Source organism: Saccopteryx leptura, chromosome 6 (genome assembly GCF_036850995.1).
Source record: "Saccopteryx leptura isolate mSacLep1 chromosome 6, mSacLep1_pri_phased_curated, whole genome shotgun sequence".
In the NCBI taxonomy this organism is placed as follows: Eukaryota; Metazoa; Chordata; class Mammalia; order Chiroptera; family Emballonuridae; genus Saccopteryx; species Saccopteryx leptura.
Window position 1 is genome coordinate 32,331,456 of NC_089508.1, and position 20,347 is coordinate 32,351,802.

The following is a 20,347-nucleotide window of genomic DNA, read 5'->3' on the forward strand; positions in this document are numbered from 1 at the left end:
CTCTTCATGTTCTGCTGATCATTTCCTCTCTGTCTCCCTTAGGGGTTCTTTACACTTGCCTTTTAAGTGCTGCTTTTCTGGGTTCTGTCCTTGGTCTTCTTGTCAGCTCCACTTAGGCCTTCTTCATGGATGGTGTCATGGTGTCAGTACTACCTATATGCAGATGACTCTCAAATCTATTTCCCTGAGTTTGGGGTTATGCAGTTCACTGTCTTCTGGACTGCTGAATCTGGACATTTTCAGAACACTTCAAGTTCAATGTGTTCAAACACGATCCATGACTCCACTCCCAAACCTGATTTAAAAAAAAAAAAAAAAGACTTTATTCATTTGAGAGAAAGAAAAAGAAGGGGGAGGAGCAGGAAGCATCAACTTCCCATTTGTGCCTTGACCGGGCAAAGCCCAGGGTTTCGAACCAGCAACTTCAGTGTTCCAAGTCAATGCTTTATCCACTGTGCCACCACAGGTCAGGCTTTTTTTTTTCTTTTTAGCTAAAGAAGAAGGGAGAGAGAGACAAGTACCCTGATCTGTTCCTTCATGTGCCCCGACCGGGGAGCGAACCAGCAACCTCAGCACCTCGGGATGCTGCTCTAATCAACCGAGCTATCTGGCCAGGGCCCAAACCTGAAATTATCTCGATTGGCTGTATTTCCACCACTCACCAGATCATCCAAACTAGAAACCCATGGCTAAAGGAGAGGTTCTCAACCTCAGCCCTGTTGGTATTTTGGGCTGATCATTCTTTCTTGGGGGAAGACTCTCCTGTTTATTGTTGGATGTTTAGCGGCATTCCTGGTTTCAACCCACTGGATGCTAGTAGAGTAACTTACTAGTTCAGACAACCAAAAGTGTCTCCAGATATTGCCAAATATCTCCCGGAAGGGGGAGGGTGTAACTAACTATACTAGGGTTGAGAATCACTAGGTTAAAAACGAGGGTTTAGGAGCCACATATACCTGTGTAACTTTGGACTAGTTAGCTACCACTTGGAGACTCAGTTGGTTTTCTCTGTAAGTTGGAGATAATTCTTATCTCAAACATGGAATTTAAATAAGGTAATATAGGTCAAGTGTATGGTCTGTCCCATATTGGACATTTGTTGAGAGCAACAAAGACTCCTCTTTCTTGTTCTCACATCCAAACTCCTAGGCCTCTCAGCTTTATCTCCTAAGTCTATCCACTCTTCTCCATTTGCTATAGACTCAACATTCCTCTCACCCTTGAATTTGTATGTTGAAATCCTAACCTCCGCCTGACCAGGCAGTGGCGCAGTGGATAGAGCATTGGACTGGGATCCCGAGGACCCAGGTTCGAGACTCCAAGGTCGCCAGCTTGAGCGCGGGCTCATCTGGCTTGAGCAAAAGCTCACCAGCTTGGACCCAAGGTGGCTGGCTCGAGCAAGGGGTTACTCAGTCTGCTGAAGGCCTGTGGTCAAGGCATGTATGAGAAAGCAATCAATGAACAATTAAGGTGTCACAATGCGCAACAAAAACTAATGATTGATGCTTCTCATCTCTCTGTTTCTGTCTGTCTGTCCCTGTCTATCCCTCTCTCTCTCTCTCTCTCTCTCTCTGTTTCTGTAAAAAAAATGAGAAGACTGCTATCTGTGAACCGGGAAGCAGGCTTCCACCAGACACTGAAACTGTTCTTGGACTTTCCGACCTCAAAACTGAGAGAAATAAATGTTTGTTAAGCCCACCTGTCTATGGTATTGTTACTGCAGCCCAAACGGACTAAGTATTTTCTATCTGGATTATTGCAACAGCTTTGCAACTGATTGTCACAGCCAGCCTTTGCACTTCAGGAGGATGCTCTACCGTATCTGGCCAGGGCCAGACCCACCTTTTACATGGCACACCAGGCCTCAGAGCCTGGCTGCTGCCCACCTCCCTAGGCCCACCTCTTGCCCCCCCCAGCCTTGAATTTTCAGTCTAGTCACACTGAAACGGTGGGCATTCCTCCTACACTGTGGTTTCCCGACCCATGTACTATTTGCCCACACAGTTTCTTCTACCTGGAATAACTTCCCATTCTCCTCTTCATCTGGCTGACCTTTGTTCTCAAAGGCTCACTTGTATTTCACCTCTGCCAAAAAGTTACACCTGGAGCCTCCTTTCCCATGCTGGGCTCAGTGTTTCTCTGCGCCCACACTCCCCTGGTCAGGTCTCTCTCCTTGCATCTGTCTCACTGCAGTGTGTTTTTATCTCGGTGTCTGTCTCTGCTGGGCTGCATGGGGGCAGGAATGGTGTCTTTTTCATCTCTATATAACATCTAGCACCTCACGACACCCAGACAATGCTCAGCAAATATTTATTGAGTGAATGAATGGATATGGCACCATCACTATTCTCTGTGTTAGGTTTAGAGCTATAGTTTAGAAATAGTTATAAAATAGTCCATAAATCTGCTGTCTCTGTGTCTCAGAAGCAGTGCTTCCTCAGCCAGAGACCTGTAGCAAGCACAGTGCTGACTGGTTAACACTTGCAGAGGCGTTTGAGATCGACTAATGATGCAAGGAGCCACACCATTGTGGGTATCTGCTTACAATACCATCGGCTGGCTCTTCTGAGTCAGAGGCACTTTCTTCACCTTTTCCACCTGTGGCCTCTCAAGTATGCTAATTCCTGACCCTTTCAGTCTGTGAACTTTTTCCTCTGTTGCCCTTAGTCACCTCTGGCCCATCACACTTGCATTTCTGCAGTTGACTCAGCCATCCCTCAGGGCCACAAATACAAATTAAGCTCTATTATGTGTATAAGCTATTGGAGGTCTCCTTGCTGCTATTCTTCAGTCCTGGGATCCCTCAGGAGCCCAGCAGGATGTGAGGCCTGCCTCTTGTAGGTGTCTGTCACTGTTGGAGCAGGTGTTTAGACTCTCCTCTTACTAGGTGGGAGGAAGGAAGTCCAGGCAGACATTAAGAAATTAGAGGTGTTTGTCCTGGCCAGGTAGTTAAGTTGGTTAGAGTGTTCTCCCCATACATCAAGGTGGTGGGTTCAATCCCCGGTCAGGGCATATACAAGAATCAACCAATGGCTGTGGCAGGTTAGCTCAGTCTGTTGGATCCAACTTCAGAGGTGCTACTGTGGCAAGTTGTCAGGGCACATAGTGACCAATGAGTGCACATCTACGTGGAACAACAAATGGATGCTTCCCTCTCTCTCCCTTCTTCTCCCTCTGTGTCTCTCTAAAACCAATCAATAATAAAAAACGTTAAAAAAAAGAATCCACCAGTGAATGTATGGATAAGTGAAACAACAAATGTTTCTCCCTCTTCCTCTCTTTCAAATCAATAAATAATAATAATAAAAGAAGTGTGAGGTATTTAGTCAGTTTTGCCTTCCTCCTTCAATAACAATAAGCCTTTGTTTTTCAGCAGAAGGTTACAAGGTTGGCATGTGGAATCTGGAGAACCTGCTAAATCCCTTTCGAGCTCAACTTTTTGAGTCTGTCTCCCCATTTGTCAGGTGTGTGTGTTCGGTGGAGCGGGGAGGTGTGGAGTAGGTAGATCACTCAGGGCCTTTCCTCCCAGTTTTCAGGATGCTGCCCAGGTTTGTATGAGGGTAGCTCCGGCTCCTCCAGCCCGTGGGTACCGGCAGAGGATCCCGGGAAGCTGGGCGATGTACTTTGCCACCTGGGAAACCACGTGGCTTAGCGGTCACTCGAGCCAAAGGCGGGCAGGAAAGCTCTGTGGCCTCTGAGCGCACTTGTCTGGCATAAAACCTGGCTCCCGAAGGGCAGGGGTCGGCCAGTAGAGCCGGTCGAGGCTGGGGTGGGGGCGGCGGAGTCAGGAAATTCCCAGGAAATTCCTTTCCATTCCCGCATTCCCCGCCCCTTTCCTTCGCTGCTGACCTCTCCAAACGCTCGGAAAAGAGAAAATGAAATGTGTCTCGGGTTTCCTCGCAGCCCTTCTCCAAACCCTGGCCACTTGCGTTGGTAGCGCGCGTGGGAACGCAATAACGCGGGCGCGTCCGAGTTCGGGGCCTTGCTGCGGGCAGGAGTGTGTCCAATCCCCGGAGGCTCCTGGGGCTCGGGAGCACTCAGCCGCTCGGTCCCTGAGCTCAGTGAGGTTCCCTCCGGCTTCGGTCCCGTTCAGCTTAAGCTGGTGTCACATGAGCCGCGGGGGAGTGGGGACCCGGGGAGTGGGCGGGGGCGTGCACGCCGGGAAGAGGCCGCCCAGTCCACCTATATGCGCTGTGGCCCGGCTGACGGATGCCAGGAATTCCCAATGAGAGGCGATGGGGGGAAGTTTGGGCAACTCGGCCTGGCCAATGGAGAACCTAGGGAGGGCTCTGCCCCGTTCCCCCGCCCCCGCCTGCCTAGCTCCCGCAGCGCGAGTGTGTCCGCCCCGCTCAGTGTGCGTGGAGATTAAGTCCGAGCGCTGACCCTGAGGCAGGCAGTCTGCGAGCTCCAGCCGCTGCCGCCGCCGCCGCCGCCAGCAGCAACCTTCGCTATCAGCGCCGCGGCGGAACCGGGCGCAGGGGAGCTAGACCGGCCCCGCCAGCTCAGCCTCGCTCAGTCCAGCCCGGCCCGACTCCTTCTCCACGCCGGGGCAGCAGCAGCAGAAGCAGCAACCACCGCCGCCGCTCGGAGAGAAGGTGGAGGAAGAAATCCAGCCCCTCGCACGCGCGCACCATCATGGACCATTATGATTCCCAACAAACCAACGACTACATGCAGCCCGAAGAGGACTGGGATCGAGACCTGCTACTGGACCCGGCCTGGGAGAAGCAGCAGAGAAAGGTCAGCAGGCGCCCCAGCCCGCCGCAACCCCCCGCCCCCGGTCCCGTTCCGCCCGCGGGGCTAGCGGCTCAGGGCTGGGAACCGGTTCCTGGCGCGCACGAGCGGGGGCGGGGGATGCGCGGCCGCTGCTAGGTGGGGTGTAGGGTTACAAGCACGGGGCGGAAGGGGAGCCCTCCTGCTCCAGAGCCCGCGAATGCCCAGCTTAAACACGGGGAAGTTGGGCTGCCGGTAGGCAGGTCGCCTTGGGGCTGGTGATCCAGGTCACCCACCTGCCGAGGCACCTTCCTCGCGTGGGCAGGGTGTGGGGGCGGTGCTCGGGAGGCTGGGGCTGATCCCCGAGCTCGGTGACTGCTGCTCCGGATCGATTTTCCCTTCTCCCCGCCCCCTGGCCGCCTCTCCATATGGCGTGCGGTGGCAGCGCGCTTCCTGGGCTGCCCTGGGCTGGGCACCTGGAGGGGGCAAGCTGCACAGGACTATTCGCCTCCCGGTCCCCGCCCGCAGACCGAAGGGAAAGAGGGCACGGGAGGGATCGGAAGCCGCCTCGGGGGCGGGCTGGAGGTGGACCTGCTATAGTGGTGATGGGGCCGAGAAAAGCTGGGGGTATATGCCAGCCCCGCGGCGGGCCCTGTGGGGGCGGAGCCGGACGGCAAACCGTTTTATGGCTAAACTCAGTAGGTTGGTAGTTGTAAGCGGAGGTGGGCTTGAGTCTGCGTCCTGATTCTCCGACCCCTGCTCATTCCGGGGAGAAGGCAAATTTGGGCAAATTGATTTGAGTTGAGGGGCTTCAGGGCAGGGGATTGTTTCCGTGGATATTTTAAGGTCAGTTACTGGGGATCCATGCTTAGCTACGGATCCCCGTCCCAGGCTCTTATGTACCAGGTGCGCACTCCGCCACTGGGGCTTCGCTTGCCGCTGGCGGTGGGACTCCGGCACAGTTAGTGGCCAGTGGCAGGAAGAGGTCAGAAACCACTCTTTGGGTGGGGCAGGGCGCCCCAACACTGCCTTTGCTTCCTGCCTGCGCGGTGAGCTCTTGCCCTAGGCGGCCACGTACCCTGAACACCCCTCTCTCCTCCCCCGCTGCCGGCTCCCATCCGGTCCCTCCTTGTTTCATCCCTGCTCGCCCCACCCCTAACCCCTCCCCCGCCCCTCCACTGATCTGGGAATGGGGGGGGGGGGGGACAGGATGGCGCGTCCCTCTGGATAGTGTGGTTAGGGCTGGGCTTGAGGGAGAACGCTCATGTCCAAAAATGGTAACATTCATTCCCTTTTTTAAACTTAAAAGGGGGGGGAGTTTAGGGAGCCGACTGAAGTTTTTTTTTTTTTTTTTAGCCAAAGGCATCCTGTATTAGCTCACTCAGGAATCCTAAGCCCTTTTACTCACTTCATCAGACAAGCAGAGGTAATTTAAAACACACGCACAAAGGGCTTCCTCAAAGTCAGGCGACCTGAGACCCAGGCTGGCTTCTGCTGCGCTCAGCCCTATGCGACATCAGAAGGTCCCCTCCTCCCCGCTTTGAGCTAACTTCTTTGAAATGCGGCATTACTTAACATCCCTTCTCTTCCTGTCTTCCCCCTTTGGGAGAGCTGGGGGAGAGCTGTGACAGCCCCTCACTTACCCGCTTATTTCCTGGGACAACTGGGCGGTGAGTGGAGCAGAGAATTGAGTGGGTAAAGGAGAAGTTCCTGTGGGAGCCAGGCAGAGGGGCTCCGTTTAAATTGCAGCATGAAGCCTTCTTGAGGATAGATTTTAAATTGGATGAGATCAATGTAATTAGGCTGGTAGATGCTTTGGGGTCTTCCATGGGGAGTGGAAGAGAAGGAAATCCTTGTTTACTGAGTACCTACTGTGTGCCTGGGAGGGTTGAGGAGTTACAGGACTGCCCAGGAATTAGGAATTAGGTCCTTTTAAGGACTTTGGGAGGACTAAGTTCCTGGGAAACACAAGCTCTTGTCTGAGCAGGGGGCCTGCACAATAATATGCAATATTATTAAATGAATGAATGAAGGAATGTATTAAATATAGTTGGGAAGAAAAATCATAGTCTTGTTTATGTATATACACACACGTATATATGTAACATATATCTATATAAGTGTGTATGTATACATACACACATATATTCATAAAACTGGCCTGGGTGTGTATCAGGTTTCTGGGCAGCCAGGTGGGAACAGGGTCATCTGGGAAATTTGATAATCTACTAGGCAAACTCAATAGTTTCAGGAGCTGGCATTAGCTGATGTGTGCCTGGCATTGTTCTAATCTTACGTATATTGTTCTAGATTTTTGTGTGTGTGTGTGACAGAGACAGACAGAGGAACAGACAGGAAGGGAGAGAGATGAGAAGCATCAATTATTTGTTTTGGCTCCTTAGTTGTTAATTGATTGCTTTCTCATATGTGCCTTGACTGGGGCTCCAGCAGAGCTAGTGACCACTTGCTCAACCCAGCAACCTTAGGCTCAAGCCAGCAACCATGGAGTCATGTCTGTGATCCCACGCTCAAGCCAGTGACCCCAGGCTCAAGCTGGATGAGCCTGCGCTCAAGCCAGTGACCTCAGGGTTTTGAACCTGGGTCTTCTGTGTCCCAGTCCGATCCTCTATCCACTGCGCCACTGCCTGGCCAGGCTATTGTTCTAGTTGTTAATCCCAACAGCACTGTGAGGCACACATGGGGATGAGGAAATCGGAGGCAGAGGGCAACATTAACCAGCCCAGAATCCCGGGCTGGTGCATGGTGGGGCTGGGATGCAGCCATGTTTAGGGCAAGCAGCTTCCCCTTACTTGTCTCTTGTTGGTGAGGAAGGCAGGAAAGCTGGGCCTGGCATCAGATTCTGCCAGGTTCTCTGGACCAAGGGGAACCAATAACCTGCTTTCATGGATTGATGGGAGGGAGTGGTGGGATACCACAAACTCTAGGCCCAACTTGGAAAATCTGGTTCCAGAGTTTTTTTCTGCTATGAGTTCTCTATGTTTCCTTGCATGCACCTTGGTTTCTTTGTCTGTTGATTTCACCAAGTTCTTTTTTTTTGGTGACAGAATCAGACAGAGGGACAGACAGACAGGAAGGGAGAGAGATGAGAAGCATCAGTTCTTCGTTGTGGCACCTTAGTTGTTCATTGATTGTTTTCTCATATGTGCCTTGACCCAGGGAGGGGGGCTATAGCAGACTGAGTGACCCCTTGCTCGAACCAGCAACCTGGGGCTCAAGCTGGTGAGCTTTGCTCAAACCAGATGAGCCCATGCTCAAGCTGATGACCTCGAGGTCTCGAACCTGGTCTTCCACATCCCAGTCCAACGCTCTATCCACTGCGCCACCGCCTGGTCAGGCAATTTCACCTAGTTCTTAGCGGGGTATAAAGAAGTGGTACTGCATGTGGAGAATCAGACAAAGTAATTGTTGCTTTTGGTACCCTCCATGCTGACCCTGGGAAGCAAGCATTGAGTGGTACCAAAGCTGACAAGTGGACAGAGGCTGACCCTTTCAAATGGAAGGAGGAGAGTGAGTGGGGGAGGGGAGGGCACAGTGCAGTGGAATACAGTGACCCCTGGGTAGGAGGCAAAAGGCCCTATTTTTAACCACAACTATTTGTAAGACTTTGGGCGAGTCATTTCACTTCTCTGAACTTTTATTAACTCATTCAACAAATCCTTTTGGAACACCAGCTCTGTACCCTGGATGGTTCAAGGTGTTGTGGATAGAGGGCTGAACAAGACAGATGAGGTGTCTGGCACTTCCATTCTGTTTTCTCTGCTGTAAAGAGGCTGCATTCCTGCCCTGCTAGCCCAGTACGTCTCTTACGGGGACTGGATAAAATGACGTGGAAGGAATGCATTCCTCTAGGAAAGGTGAGGCCCGATGCAGGTGCAGATAGAGGTCTGCGCAGCCAGACGGTGTGACTCAAGAACCTGTGGCAGGTGGGCCGTGGCTTGTCCCTTCTTTAGAGGCTGCTTCAGTGCAGAGTTCACCAGGCTGGACTCCCTAGCTTCCGACACAAGATGCAGAGTGGATTAGAGTTTACTGGCTCTCACAGTTTTCCTGACCTCCGAGGCTCAGCTCCGAAGCCATCGTTCCTAGGGGCGGGTAGTCTGAATGCCCATCTTTTTGAGTTGACCATAGTCCCCCTGGATCTTGCCCAGGCCCTTACGTGTATGTGTATGTGGCAGGCAGGCGGGAGAGAGCACAGTCTCTTGAGTAGCATCCTGACTTTACACTTTCAGGCTTTTGATTTTGGGTGAGTCACTTACCCTTTGTCAGCCTCCCAATTCCTTCTTGATGAAAAGGGAGCTCAGACCCCTTTGCCTCAGGTTGATGGGAGAAGATATGTAAGACGGTAGCTTCTGCTGTTTAATTTTATTCTCTCTTCCTTCTTTACTCCTGGAGGCTCTGGTTTAACTGTATTTCCACAGGTGCCAGCCCTGGTTTTGTTTTTTTTAAAACATGTAGGAGCTTAGTATTTGTTGAGCGAATGGATATTGTGCCCTGGCAGTTCTAAGAACATGGTTGTGAATAGGCTCGGATCCTGAATCTGCGCCCACGTGGAGCCAGGGTGTCAAGCCAGGTCTCAAGAAGAGAGGCCGCCTTGTTTACACTTGCTCCTGGACTACACGATGGTCACAGAAACTAACCAAGGCCACCGTTCAATGTGGAGGACTGCAGAGCTGGGGAGAAGCTATGCCTGCCTTGAAGATTAGGACGCCTGAAGCCAGAGTGATGCCTGGCAGAAATAAAACCTGACAGAGAGAGTGTTGGCTGTAGTGCCCACCCTTGTACCCCTCTCTATTCTATCCTGACTCTTGCGTGCTTCACCCCTTACCAGAGTCTGTGAGGGCAGGGACCCAGCCTGTCCTGTTCTCTGCTGAATCCCTAGTGCCTAGCCCACGCGTGTTACAGGTGATAAAGAAATAACGCTGAATAATTGGATAAGTGGTGTCCTGCATGGCTCTTACCTCCGGGCTGGGGGGTGGAGAAGGGGATGAAATGCTTTACATTCCAGATAAGCCACCCCATCCTGGGGCTGTATCTGGCTCCAGGGTCTGCAGATAGACGTTCTCTGGGCACATCGGGTTCAAATCTCAGCCTTCCCACTGACTAGCTGTGTGATCTTGGGTGAGTCACGGATCTGCTGTGTGCCTAATGATGTCAGTGGGGAAGTGGAGATAATTATCAGTCCTGTCTGACATAGTTGAGTGGAGTAAACACAGTAATGTCCATAAGGAATTAGCATAGCACCTAGCAGATAGCCAATGCTCAGTAAGTGCTCAACAGTGTTGAGGAACCAGAGTTTCTGTGGCCTTTACCCAATATGCTTTGAGGTCGGTGTAGTATATAAAGCTATCATAGAAAGAGCCAGGGTTGCCTAGGAATGTGTGGGAGTTGTGTTGTCCTTGACCTCTGGCCCTGAACTCAGCTCTGGCTCATCCCGTGTCACTTGCTTGACCTCTCTGGTTTCTCGATTCCTTCACCTATAGAATGGTGTAAAAATCCTTTCAGCCTTTCCCTACTTCCTAGATACATAGGAGGAAGACATACATGTTAAAGTGCTTGTCAACTTGTTATAGGACAGGCAAAATGACCTCAATAGGAATTTCCTCCGACCTGGGGGTGTCTTCAGGCCCTACTGTTAAATAGCTGGGCACCCCCGCCCCCATTGCAGCTGCTTCCTCTCCAAAGCTTGTCCCATGTGGTGAGCTGAGAACAGGTGTCCCACTGGTTGTGAAGTGATTGACAGAGCCTGGAGGAGAGAAGGCCGGGGGCCTGGAGAACGGGGAGTGGAGCCAGCTGGCCCAGACCAGGCGCTGCTGCGGGCTGCCCTCTGGGCCGCCCTGAGACAGGTGTGAGGAGGCCTGGAGTGCGCGGAGAGCCAGACTTTCCAGTTTTGAGGAATGATGGGACCTTTCAGGGCTGTTGGGTCGCTGGAGATGAGCTTGTAGGAGTAAGAAGCTAGCAGGCTCCTGCAGGGGCCACAGTCACCAGCCTTTGCTTTTTAAATTTTTATTTATTGATTTGAGAGAGAGAGAGAGGGAGAGAGGAGAATATTGATTTGTTTCACTTGTTTATGCATTTATTGGTTGATTTTTTTGTATGTGCTCTGACTGGGGATAGATCCTGCAACCTTGTGTGTATTTGGATGGTGCTCTAACCAATTGACCTACCTGGCTCGGGCTCACTGGCCTTTTCTTTTCAAGATTTTATTTATTGATTTTAGAGAGAGGAGAGAGAGGAGAGAGAGAGAGAGAGAAAGGCAAGGGAGAGGAGTGGAAAACATCAGCTCATAGTTGCTTCTTGCATGTGCCTTGACTGGGCAAGCCCAGGGTTTTGAACCAGCGACCTCAGCATTTGAGGTAAATGCTTTATCCACTGTACCACCACAGGTTAGGCCCAGCCTTTTCAAATAGAAAAAGAGGAAACTCATTTCCTGAGGTCTTGCTTCTGATTCTTCAGAAGCTGGAGGCTGTTCCCAGTGGGGAGGGGGTGGGAGGGAGCCTTGAGCTGTGAGTGTGAGGAGGTCAAACCAATGAACATCCTGTAGTTTGGGGTTTGTGGTTGGGTTTCGGGCCCCCTCTTTCCTTCTTCTCTAGGAAGGTCTGGGGCTGGGCACCTGCCTTGAGGCCACAAACTGTAAACTTGGCTTGAGTACTGTCACACATGACCTGGTGCCTCCTGTGTGTCTGGAGCCAGGGTGGGGCAGCACGGGCCTCAGGCATGACCTCGTCACAGACCAGCTACTGTGTGTCTCTAGGGAAGAGCTGGTAGTGTGTTTGTTTTTCCACCCTTTAGTTCCTTAATAGTGTAAGAATGTTAGTTGGCCATGGCCGGGTAGCTCAGCTGTTTAGAGCATCGTCCAGATATGCCAGGGTTTGATTCCCCCGTCAGGGTACGCAAAAGAAGCAACTGAAGAATGCATAAGCAAGTGGAACCACAAATTGATGTTTTGCTCTCTCTCTCCTTTCCTCTCTCACTAAAATCAATTAAACAACAACAAAAAGAATGTTGACAGTAGAGTTGATCAGTGAATGTTGATTGAACCCCTCTTAGTTATCAGATGTTCTACCCATGGGAGGTCATAGAAATCATGGTTTAGGTAGAGAGGTAAGCGGAACGACATAAAATTACTCCAGCCTTAGTAATGGCCAGAATCGTGGCCAAGACAAGTGCCACGGTCACTGCAACGTGGGGGCCAGGCGGCCTGTGGCGGTGGAGACGGTGAAGGGCTGGTGACGCTGGAGCTTCACCTCCAAGGATAGGCAAGATTGAGTTTCTGCTGGGAAGCTTTCTCGTTGCTCTTTCCCGGGCAGCCAGTCTGTGTGTGTGTGTGTGTGTGTGTGTGTGTGTGTGTGTGTGTGTGTAAAGATGGGGAGAGGAGAGAAGACTGGGAGGGCAGGACAGGGGCACCTGGGTGTCTTCCTTGCAGGGCCTGCAGGCTGGGGTATGGCCCTCCTATTGTTCTCACTCGTTGTCCTTCTTTCCCATTCTTGTTTCTCCCAGAGCTGACCTCTCACCTTTCTGAGAGGCCAGGCTGTTTGCACAGCTCACAGGTGGGGCCCTGGATGGAGCCCTGCACCTGTGCAGGTGTTGTTGGCATCACCCCAGCCAGTTAATGCCACACGAGCTTCCCCAACATGTAACCAATCACCCAAGGCTTTCCTGGGACCTGGTGTTGGGCTGAGGGACTTTGATATGAAGGTGCTTTCTCCACTGCCCTGCTGTTATTCCCTCTTGAGTGTGGTCTTGTCCATGGAAAGGTTCGTGAGCTGGGCTACTCATCAAGGACACTAGAGCAGTCCTAGTGCCAACCAGAGGAAACTCCTTTATCCTGATTCCTTAGTCCTGGTCAGACTAGGTCACCCCAGTCGGATTCATGTTTCATCCTAGGCACCAGCATCCTGCTAAATATGAATGGTCTACACCTGGCCCTGACGGTGGCAGGGAGCTTGGGAGTGGCCAGAGCTGGAGACCCAGCAGCCAGGGCTCAGAGCCACACTGGAAGCCCACCTTCCTCTTAGCACATGGCCAGATTGTCTCACTGGTTCTCAGGCTGAGCATCAAGTCCCAGGTAGGAGGGCTGGTCAGGTGCTCTCTGTCCTGTCTCACCTGCTCTCCCCCGTTACGTCCTGGCTATGGATTACCTGGCAGGGTTTCAGTGTGTGGGACCATGAGTCTGGTGTAGTAATGCATAGGCAAAGCCACGACCCTGACCTATCCCTCTGTGCGCCCCATTCAGCCACCCCAAGTGGCAGCACTGGTTGCAGAGGGATGAGGGGGTATGACAAGGCCCCAGTCCAACTCCAGCCCCTTCTAGACAAGTGAGCCGAAACTATGGCGGTCCCCTGTAGCCTGGGCAGGGTTGTCTTCCCAGACCAGGGCTAGGAGCAGGACTGAAATTTTTTTTAAATTAAAAATCTTTTTTCTCATAATAATCATAGCTTCTCACACTTTTGAGTGTGTGCTAAGCATTAGGTATGTCCTGAGGACTCTATGTGCATTAACACATGGAATCCTGTGAGGTGGTTACTACTGTTACCCCATTTCACGGATGACACAACTGGCTCAGAGCAGCCATTATTACTTTTCTGAGATCTCATAGCCAGCAAGAGGTGCAGGCGGGATCTGTGTCCAGGCCGTGTGGCTCTCCACTCAAAGTGGCCCCTCACCACTTTGCTCGGCTGTTTGCAAAAGAGATACTCTTGTATTTAGGAGCATTTAACCAAAGGTAAACACGCAGAACAAAACCAAGTGACGAAAACATTCTGGAATTAGTGGTGATGGTTGGCAACTATGTGACTTATCTAAAAACCACTGAATTTGTATGCTTTAAATGGGTGACTTTTATGATATAATAATGTCTCAAAAAGCCCTCAGAAAACGCTATGTAATATAAAGAAGAAAATGACAGTGGCCTGTCTTCCCGCCTCTGGGAGGTGAGCACCGCACAGGAGTTTCTGCTCTCTCTGCCCTCTGTGTACTTCTCTCATTTGTGTGTCTCCCCTCCCCCCTCCCTGTGTAAGGTCAGGGTTCTGGGTTCATGGTGAGGGAGTGGGAGACACTAGAATTGGAGAATAATCAAGAGGGCAGGTTTCATAAAAAGCGCGATGTGACCCTCTTCTTGGAAACTGCTGAAGAATGGATGACAGATAAACACAGGCCAGCAGAAGGCTGGGGTCGGGGAGGAGGGGCTAGCCTTGCTCATTCTCCACAGGATCTGTGTCTGTAATCCCTGTTGGCCTGGGATTGCTTCTCAACTTCTACCATCCCCAGGGTTAACAGGGTGGGATCCGAGTGGGGCAGCTTTCCTCAGGGCCCGAGACATGGGGAGGGAGAGGGAGGGGGGCCAAGGTCCTCCCCCAGGAGGCTGCTGTACCACTCTTGTGTTGCTTAGCAATCGTGGGAAAAGGTGACTTAGCCCACTACAGAGGTGGGGGGAGAATAAAAAACAGTCAGGGATGGAAATGGGGAGTAGATATAGTGGATGCTGTTACCCTGGAAACCGCCTACTTGGTCCTTGGCTACAGTATGCCAGTGGGCTGGGATCTGCTTTTCACTGAGAGGTGGTAGGGTCCTCTCCAGGGCTGTAACTCACGGTGTCGGCGGGTGGAGGACAGAGAAACCCTTCTTGCTGCACATGGCTGTGTGTTAACCGTGTTCTGTCAGCAGCCACATTTAACATTCTCAGCAGTCTTGTAAGGCATGTGGGATGATCACACTTGAAAGACGAAGCTCCTGAGCTCAGAGATATAAAATGACAGGCTCACGGCTGCACAGCGAGAATGGGCTGGGGATGAAGGTGCTGGTGCCTTTGGTCCTTAAAGGAAGCCTTTTGTTTTGATTTAAAGCATTTCCTAAGTCCAAGATCTGGGAGATATTGTCAATACTGTCCATGTTCTGGGAAGGGAAGAGGAGATGAGAGAAGGAAGGCTTGGAAAGGAGAGTTATCTGTTTTATAACAGCCAGCCTGCCAACCAGTATTTATTGAAAACATCTTGCTTCCCAAAATAAGTAAAAAGACTAATAGTTCACACTGATTGAAGGCTGCATGGTTTGGATTTCTTCAATCTGGTCAGCAACCCTTTGAGGCAGGTACTGTTATTTTCCTTGTTGTAGACAAAGAAATTGAGGCCCAGAGAGGTTAAGTGACTCTCCAGGGTGGACCAGCTAGTAAGCCAGGTGCCGAATGAACCCAGACAGACTGGCCTCGGAACTCGTCTCTCAACTAGAAGTACAGACACAGCCTTTGCTATTCTGAAGTTTTTGTTTTGATTGAGAGATAAGGCTTATATAAATGAAATAAAAAGTAACGACTCAAGATGCTGTATAATCAAGTACTCATGATTTTTGACATTTATGCTGGCACATGTTTTTTCTGTTAATCGTGATGAGCCAGCTTGTGAGGTCCTATCCCCATTTCATAGACCGGCCAAGTGAGGCTCCGAAGATTCAGTGACTGTACCAGGGCTCCTTCACAGCCTGAATGGGATCGAGTTGGTTTGGTATCCAGGTCTTTGACTGGAGTGTCTGTGAGGTTAAAGAGCTGAGCATGGGTCTTTCTATTTTTTTAGGGAGAGAGATGAGAAGCATGAACTCGGAGCTGTATCGCTTTAGTTGTTCATTGACTGCTTTCCATATGTGTTTTGACTGAGGGGCTCAAGCTGAGCCAGTAACCCCTTGCTCAAGCCAGTCACCATGGGATCATTTTGATGAATACACACTCGAGCTGGATGAGCCTGTGCTTAAGCTAGTGACTCTGGGATTTCGAACCTGGGACCTCAGGGTCCCAGGTGGATGCTCTATCCACTGTGCCACCACCAGTCGGGCAGGCGTGGGCCTTTCTGAAGTTCCTTTTTCTGGTTGCAAAGGTAGTGGGGAATTCTATGTAGTTGTATTTCTTCACACTTTCAGTAGGAAGAGTGACTGTCAGGAATAGACTCAGGTCTCCTAAACCCGGAGGGCCCCACATGTCCCCAGTGGCCTCTGTAGCTCTGACCCTGCTTTTGTGACTGGCTTCTCTGCTTTAAGATTCAGTCAATCATGTCCCTGTCCTCTGCTACTTTGATTTCTTCTGTGTTACCTGTTGCTGTTGGTCCCTTTGTTTAATCAGCAGAGGAACTGAACAGGCTTTGAACCTGGTAGCGGAGGCTCAGTGTTTATTTTGATTCTAAAAGCCTGTGCACATGAAACCCAAAGTTAAAGGTTCTTGTTTAAGCCTCGAGACTGTTAAGAAAGTTAGTGCGGGGGAGCATGGGGGCTTAGGTGGGGTTAAGCAGTTTTTGGGCTTTAAACTTTGCGGAAAGGCCAGAGAGAAGACCATGCCCTTCCTGACCCACTCTAGTTCTGAACCTTTGCCGCCCAGGGTGTAAATCCAAGGCCCCGGGGGGTCAGCTGAGGGCATAGCAGAGCGCGATCCTTGGGGGAAGGGAGTCTTGCACACAAGCTGCCTCCTCTCGACCTTGCTGTTCCAGTTTTGGGGTGGTGGGTGTCATGGGGGCTGTTCAGCGGGTGGGCACAGGCCTGTGCGTGGAGATGGGGCCAAGGCTTGCAGGGGAGCATTTTTATGAGCCCGAAGATTTATTTTTTAAAAGCCTTCTGTAAAGCTGATGATAACTGATGGGCGTAGAATGGAGTGGTGCTCAGCTCTATTTTCAAATCATCTGTAGGTGAGATGACACCAGGGGAGGGAATGGCGAGGTGGGTGGCCTCCTGCAGGCAGGTCTCCTAATGGATCTTGGCTTCCCATCTGGGAAAAGAGGCAGCAAGCCTTGCCTGTGGGTGGTAGGGGGCTTGCTACAGTCAGACTCTGCCTTTTCTCCTCCTGTCCCCACGTGGAAATGTCCACATGGAACAGCTTGTGGTTTGGGGATGAAGAGAGAAGTGGGGCTTTTAATTCTAAGTCCTAACACCAGGAAACAGGATCCCTACCGTCCCCTGGGTGGGGGCCTGGGGCGTGGGGCGTGGGGGGAGGGCAGCAGCTTCTGCCAGGGCCCCACTGTCTTGACCTCCGATTCTGACCTCTGGGGCTGTCTGGTCCTGTGAGTAAGTGTGGGTGTGTGTGTTGCTCTAAGAAGCCCCTCTGTTGTTTTTGGCCTTGACTTTGGCTGGCAGAGTCGTGACTCCCCTTCAGACACTGCAGACATCCTTTATAATGGCCCTCGCCAGTGGAGTTCCCGATATTTCGGAAAGACCTTTCTTTCCAGGAACGCAAAGTGCTTTTGCAGACTTGGCCCTGGGAGCTGGAGGTGGCGGCTCATGAATCCTGCCTTCCCGGAGCAGGGGAAGAAGGGCCAGACCCCTGGTTTCCTGCCCTGCGTCCCAGGGCTGTGACTATGTAGAGCCATCGAGACTTGCATGAAGCCCTGAGGCTTCTCTTTAGAAATTCGGATAATTTCCCAAACTTTAGCCCAATGAAAGCACTTTTTTTTTTCCTTAAGCACTAGTAAATTTAGAGGTTTATTGTATATAATCAGCTTTTAAACAATTAAGGAATGCCACACTGGGGTCTCAGTTCAGTGGGCCTGGCTGGAACCCCTTTAGAGGGGCCTCTGGGCATGGGCAGTGGGGCCCAGGGGGGCCGGGTTGGTGGACCTGCCCCCAGTCCCTTTCCAAGGAAGCTGCTGCTTCAGGTCAAGACCTTTTAGGCCCACCTTGTGGCTCGGGATATATCTGGGGAAAACCAGGGGATACATCTGGGAACACGGAGCTGAGCCTCTGTCTGCCCTCCCCTACAAGGACTAGCCTGGTACTGTGCTATGGACCAGGCACATTTCTGAGTATTTCATGTACTAATTCATTTAATACTCAAAACACTCTCACAGGGTGGTTTAGCTGGGGGAGGGCTGTGTGTGCAAATAAGGATATTTAGAAAGGCCTGCAAGGGCGCACAGCCGTTATTTCTCGGTTTTTTGCTCTTGGGCCAGTTCACAAAGACCAGGAACATTATAGATCCAGTTGATGCCCTGGCGTTTCTCTCCCCTCCCTTCCCCTCCCCACCCCTCCCTTTCCCTTTCCCCCCTCCCCCCTCCCCGGAATGAACCACTGTCCAGGTCGGTGTTTTCATTCTCAGCACATGTTGATACACTTCCTGCTTGTGCGGTTGTCTTTGGTGCCTGTTTACCACTTTATACAAATGGTATTGTATCCCCCGTCTCACCATGCACCCTGCCTGATCTGCTCACACCTCTCCTCCATCCTGGAGCTGTTGACACAGACTCAGTACCCCAGTTCCTGGGTGAGATGACAGAGGCCTGGAGGGGCCGGAGGACATGGAAGCTTGCCCAGGTCCCACAGCTGCTTACCGGTGGCAGGTGGGACTGGAAGCCAGGCTTCCAGCCTCTGCGGGTGGTGCTCTGTGTTACGTGGCCTCTCTGCGCCCTGAGTTCCAAGACTGGCTGGTATTTGATGAGGGAGGGCAGGAGAAGTCAGCCTCAGTTTCTTTTCTTTCCTCCCACGTGCGTTTCTGGCACCTGGCTCCTGTCCCCTGGGGGCACCTGTGCCCTCTCCCTGCCCTCTTTTCTTTAATTTTTTTTTAATTTTTCTTTTATTAATTTTTAGAAAGGAGAGAGAATGAGAGAGAGAGAGAGAGAGAGAGAAGGGGGAGGGAGGAGCAGGAAGCATCAACTCTCATATGTGCCTTGACCAGGCAAGCCCAGGGTTTTGAACCGGCGACCTCAGCGTTCCAGGTCGACGCTTTATCCACTGCGCCACCACAGGTCAGGCCCTGCCCTCTTTTCCTGGGGCTCTGGGATTGGGTTTTTTAGGGACTCACACCACTTGGCCATCTTTTCTCTTCCCAGGGTAACAGTTGTGCTCCTGGATAAGGCAAATGTGCAAGAACAGAAAGCTACTGGGAATGTTTTGGGGAATGCTTCTAAATAAATTCCTATTTTGCGTCCCACAGTGGCATCTTGTAGCCTTTGGAAGTTAGTCATTTTCTGCGTGTCGAGTTTTGGAAGAGGCCAGAGGAGGGGTCCTGGGCTGAGCCCCTCTTGGCTGGGCCCCAGGGGCAGCCAGTGGGATTCCAGCTATGTTTCCCTGTCCCTGCCAGGTTTCCTGGCTCGGGCATTTTCTTCCCTCTCCCCTGGCTCTGGGCCACTCGGCCCTTGCCTTGCTCATTTAGCGCCTGGGTAGAGGATGGGCCGGAGAGAGCTGGAAAGGACGGACATGTTGGCAGCCTCCTGGCAGCCTCATCGCACTTGTTTGGCCACTCTTGTGAAACTCTTGGCTCTGAGGACGTTTGGAGGGTTCTCAGGGGATGTCACTGATCTGTGACTGACTCGGCGCTCTTTGGATGATTGAAGTTGATTTGTGGGGGTCTACTGGTGCGCCCTAGGAAGGGATCTGTTATCAGGGCTCCTGGAGGCTGAGCCTCTAAGGTTCAGACACACTCATGCCCCCTCATCCTAGAACCCTGGAGCAGAGCAGGATGGGGTGGCTGTGCTCTCAACCTCGAATGTGCATCCGAATCACCTAGAGGGCCCTGCATGGGTGGCCTCTCACCCCCACCCAGCGAATAAAGTGTCAACTCAGCGCGCCAGAGGTCACAGGTTTGACCCCTGGTCAGGGCATGTATGAGAAGCAATCAATGTGTACACAACTAAAATGGAACAGCTAAGTGAAACAAGTTGATTAATTTCTCTCTCTCTCTTTCCCTTCCTCCTCTCTCCCCACTCCCTTCCCCTCTTTCTGTCTCTCAAATCAATGGAAAAAATAATTCACTTGGAGAACTTGTTTGCCTGGCCTGTGGTGGCACAGTGGATAAAGCATTGAGCTGGCACACTGAGGTTACTGGTTTGAAACCCTGGACTTGCCTGGTCAAGGCACATATGGGAGTCGATGCTTCCTGCTCCCCCCCTTGTCCTCCCTCCATCTCCCTCCCCCCCCTCTCTCTCTATATATACACACACACATACACACCTACCTACCTATTTTTATCTCTGTGCCTCTATCTCCTCTCTAAAATGAATAAATAAAGTTTTTTAAAAAAAAGAAACACAGATTGCGCCTGACCTGTGGTGGTGCAATGGATAGAGCATCCACCTGGAATGCTGAAGTCACTGGTTCAAAACCCTGGGCCTGCCTGGTCAAGGCACATAAGACAAAGAACAAGAAAGCAATGAACAAATAAAGTGAAGCAACTATGTGTGTGTGTGTGTGTGCACATATACACTGCTCGTTCTGCCCCCCATAAAAATCAATAAATAAAATCTTTAAAAAAAGAAAATTAAAAACCCACAGATTGTGTGGGACCTGAGAATGTGCATTTTGAACAAGTGAGTGGGTGCTTCAGCGTTACTTGCAGAGGAGGGGGCTACAGCAGAATTGGGCCTGGGGCTGGTGTCATACTCTAGTCTGTGAGAAAGACCTTGAGCTAGATTGCAACTGCTGATATTTCCTACTTCCCACCTCTTCTCCCTTCCCCCAAATAAGTAAAAGCTGTGTTTTTTGCTCTATTTGGGAGGCCCAGGCTTGGGGAGGGGATGTCCTTCTCCACCCTGAGCAGCAGTAACTGCTCTGGAGCCTCCCGCTGGCACATAGGTGCTCACCGAATACTGGATGTGACAAACAGTGAGACTGTGTCCCTTTGGGGGGTGTGTGACAACCTCAGCCCTTCAGGAGA

The 20,347-nt window shown here is 51.4% G+C and overlaps 1 protein-coding gene across 3 annotated transcripts in view; it reads left to right on the forward strand.

The window, feature by feature from the left end:
* Nucleotides 1-4,311: 4,311 nt before the first annotated feature.
* ACTN1 (actinin alpha 1) overlaps nt 4,312-20,347 on the forward strand; it is a 108,552-nt gene continuing 92,516 nt past the window's right edge. For 2 of the 3 annotated variants that reach the window (XM_066388065.1, XM_066388063.1), the window contains exon 1: nt 4,313-4,740. In XM_066388065.1, the coding sequence (XP_066244162.1) occupies nt 4,636-4,740 (105 nt within the window). In that variant the 5' untranslated portion in view covers nt 4,313-4,635. Of the gene's footprint in view, nt 4,741-20,347 lie in introns of all 3 variants that reach the window. The other variant, XM_066388066.1, reaches the window with a different exon arrangement.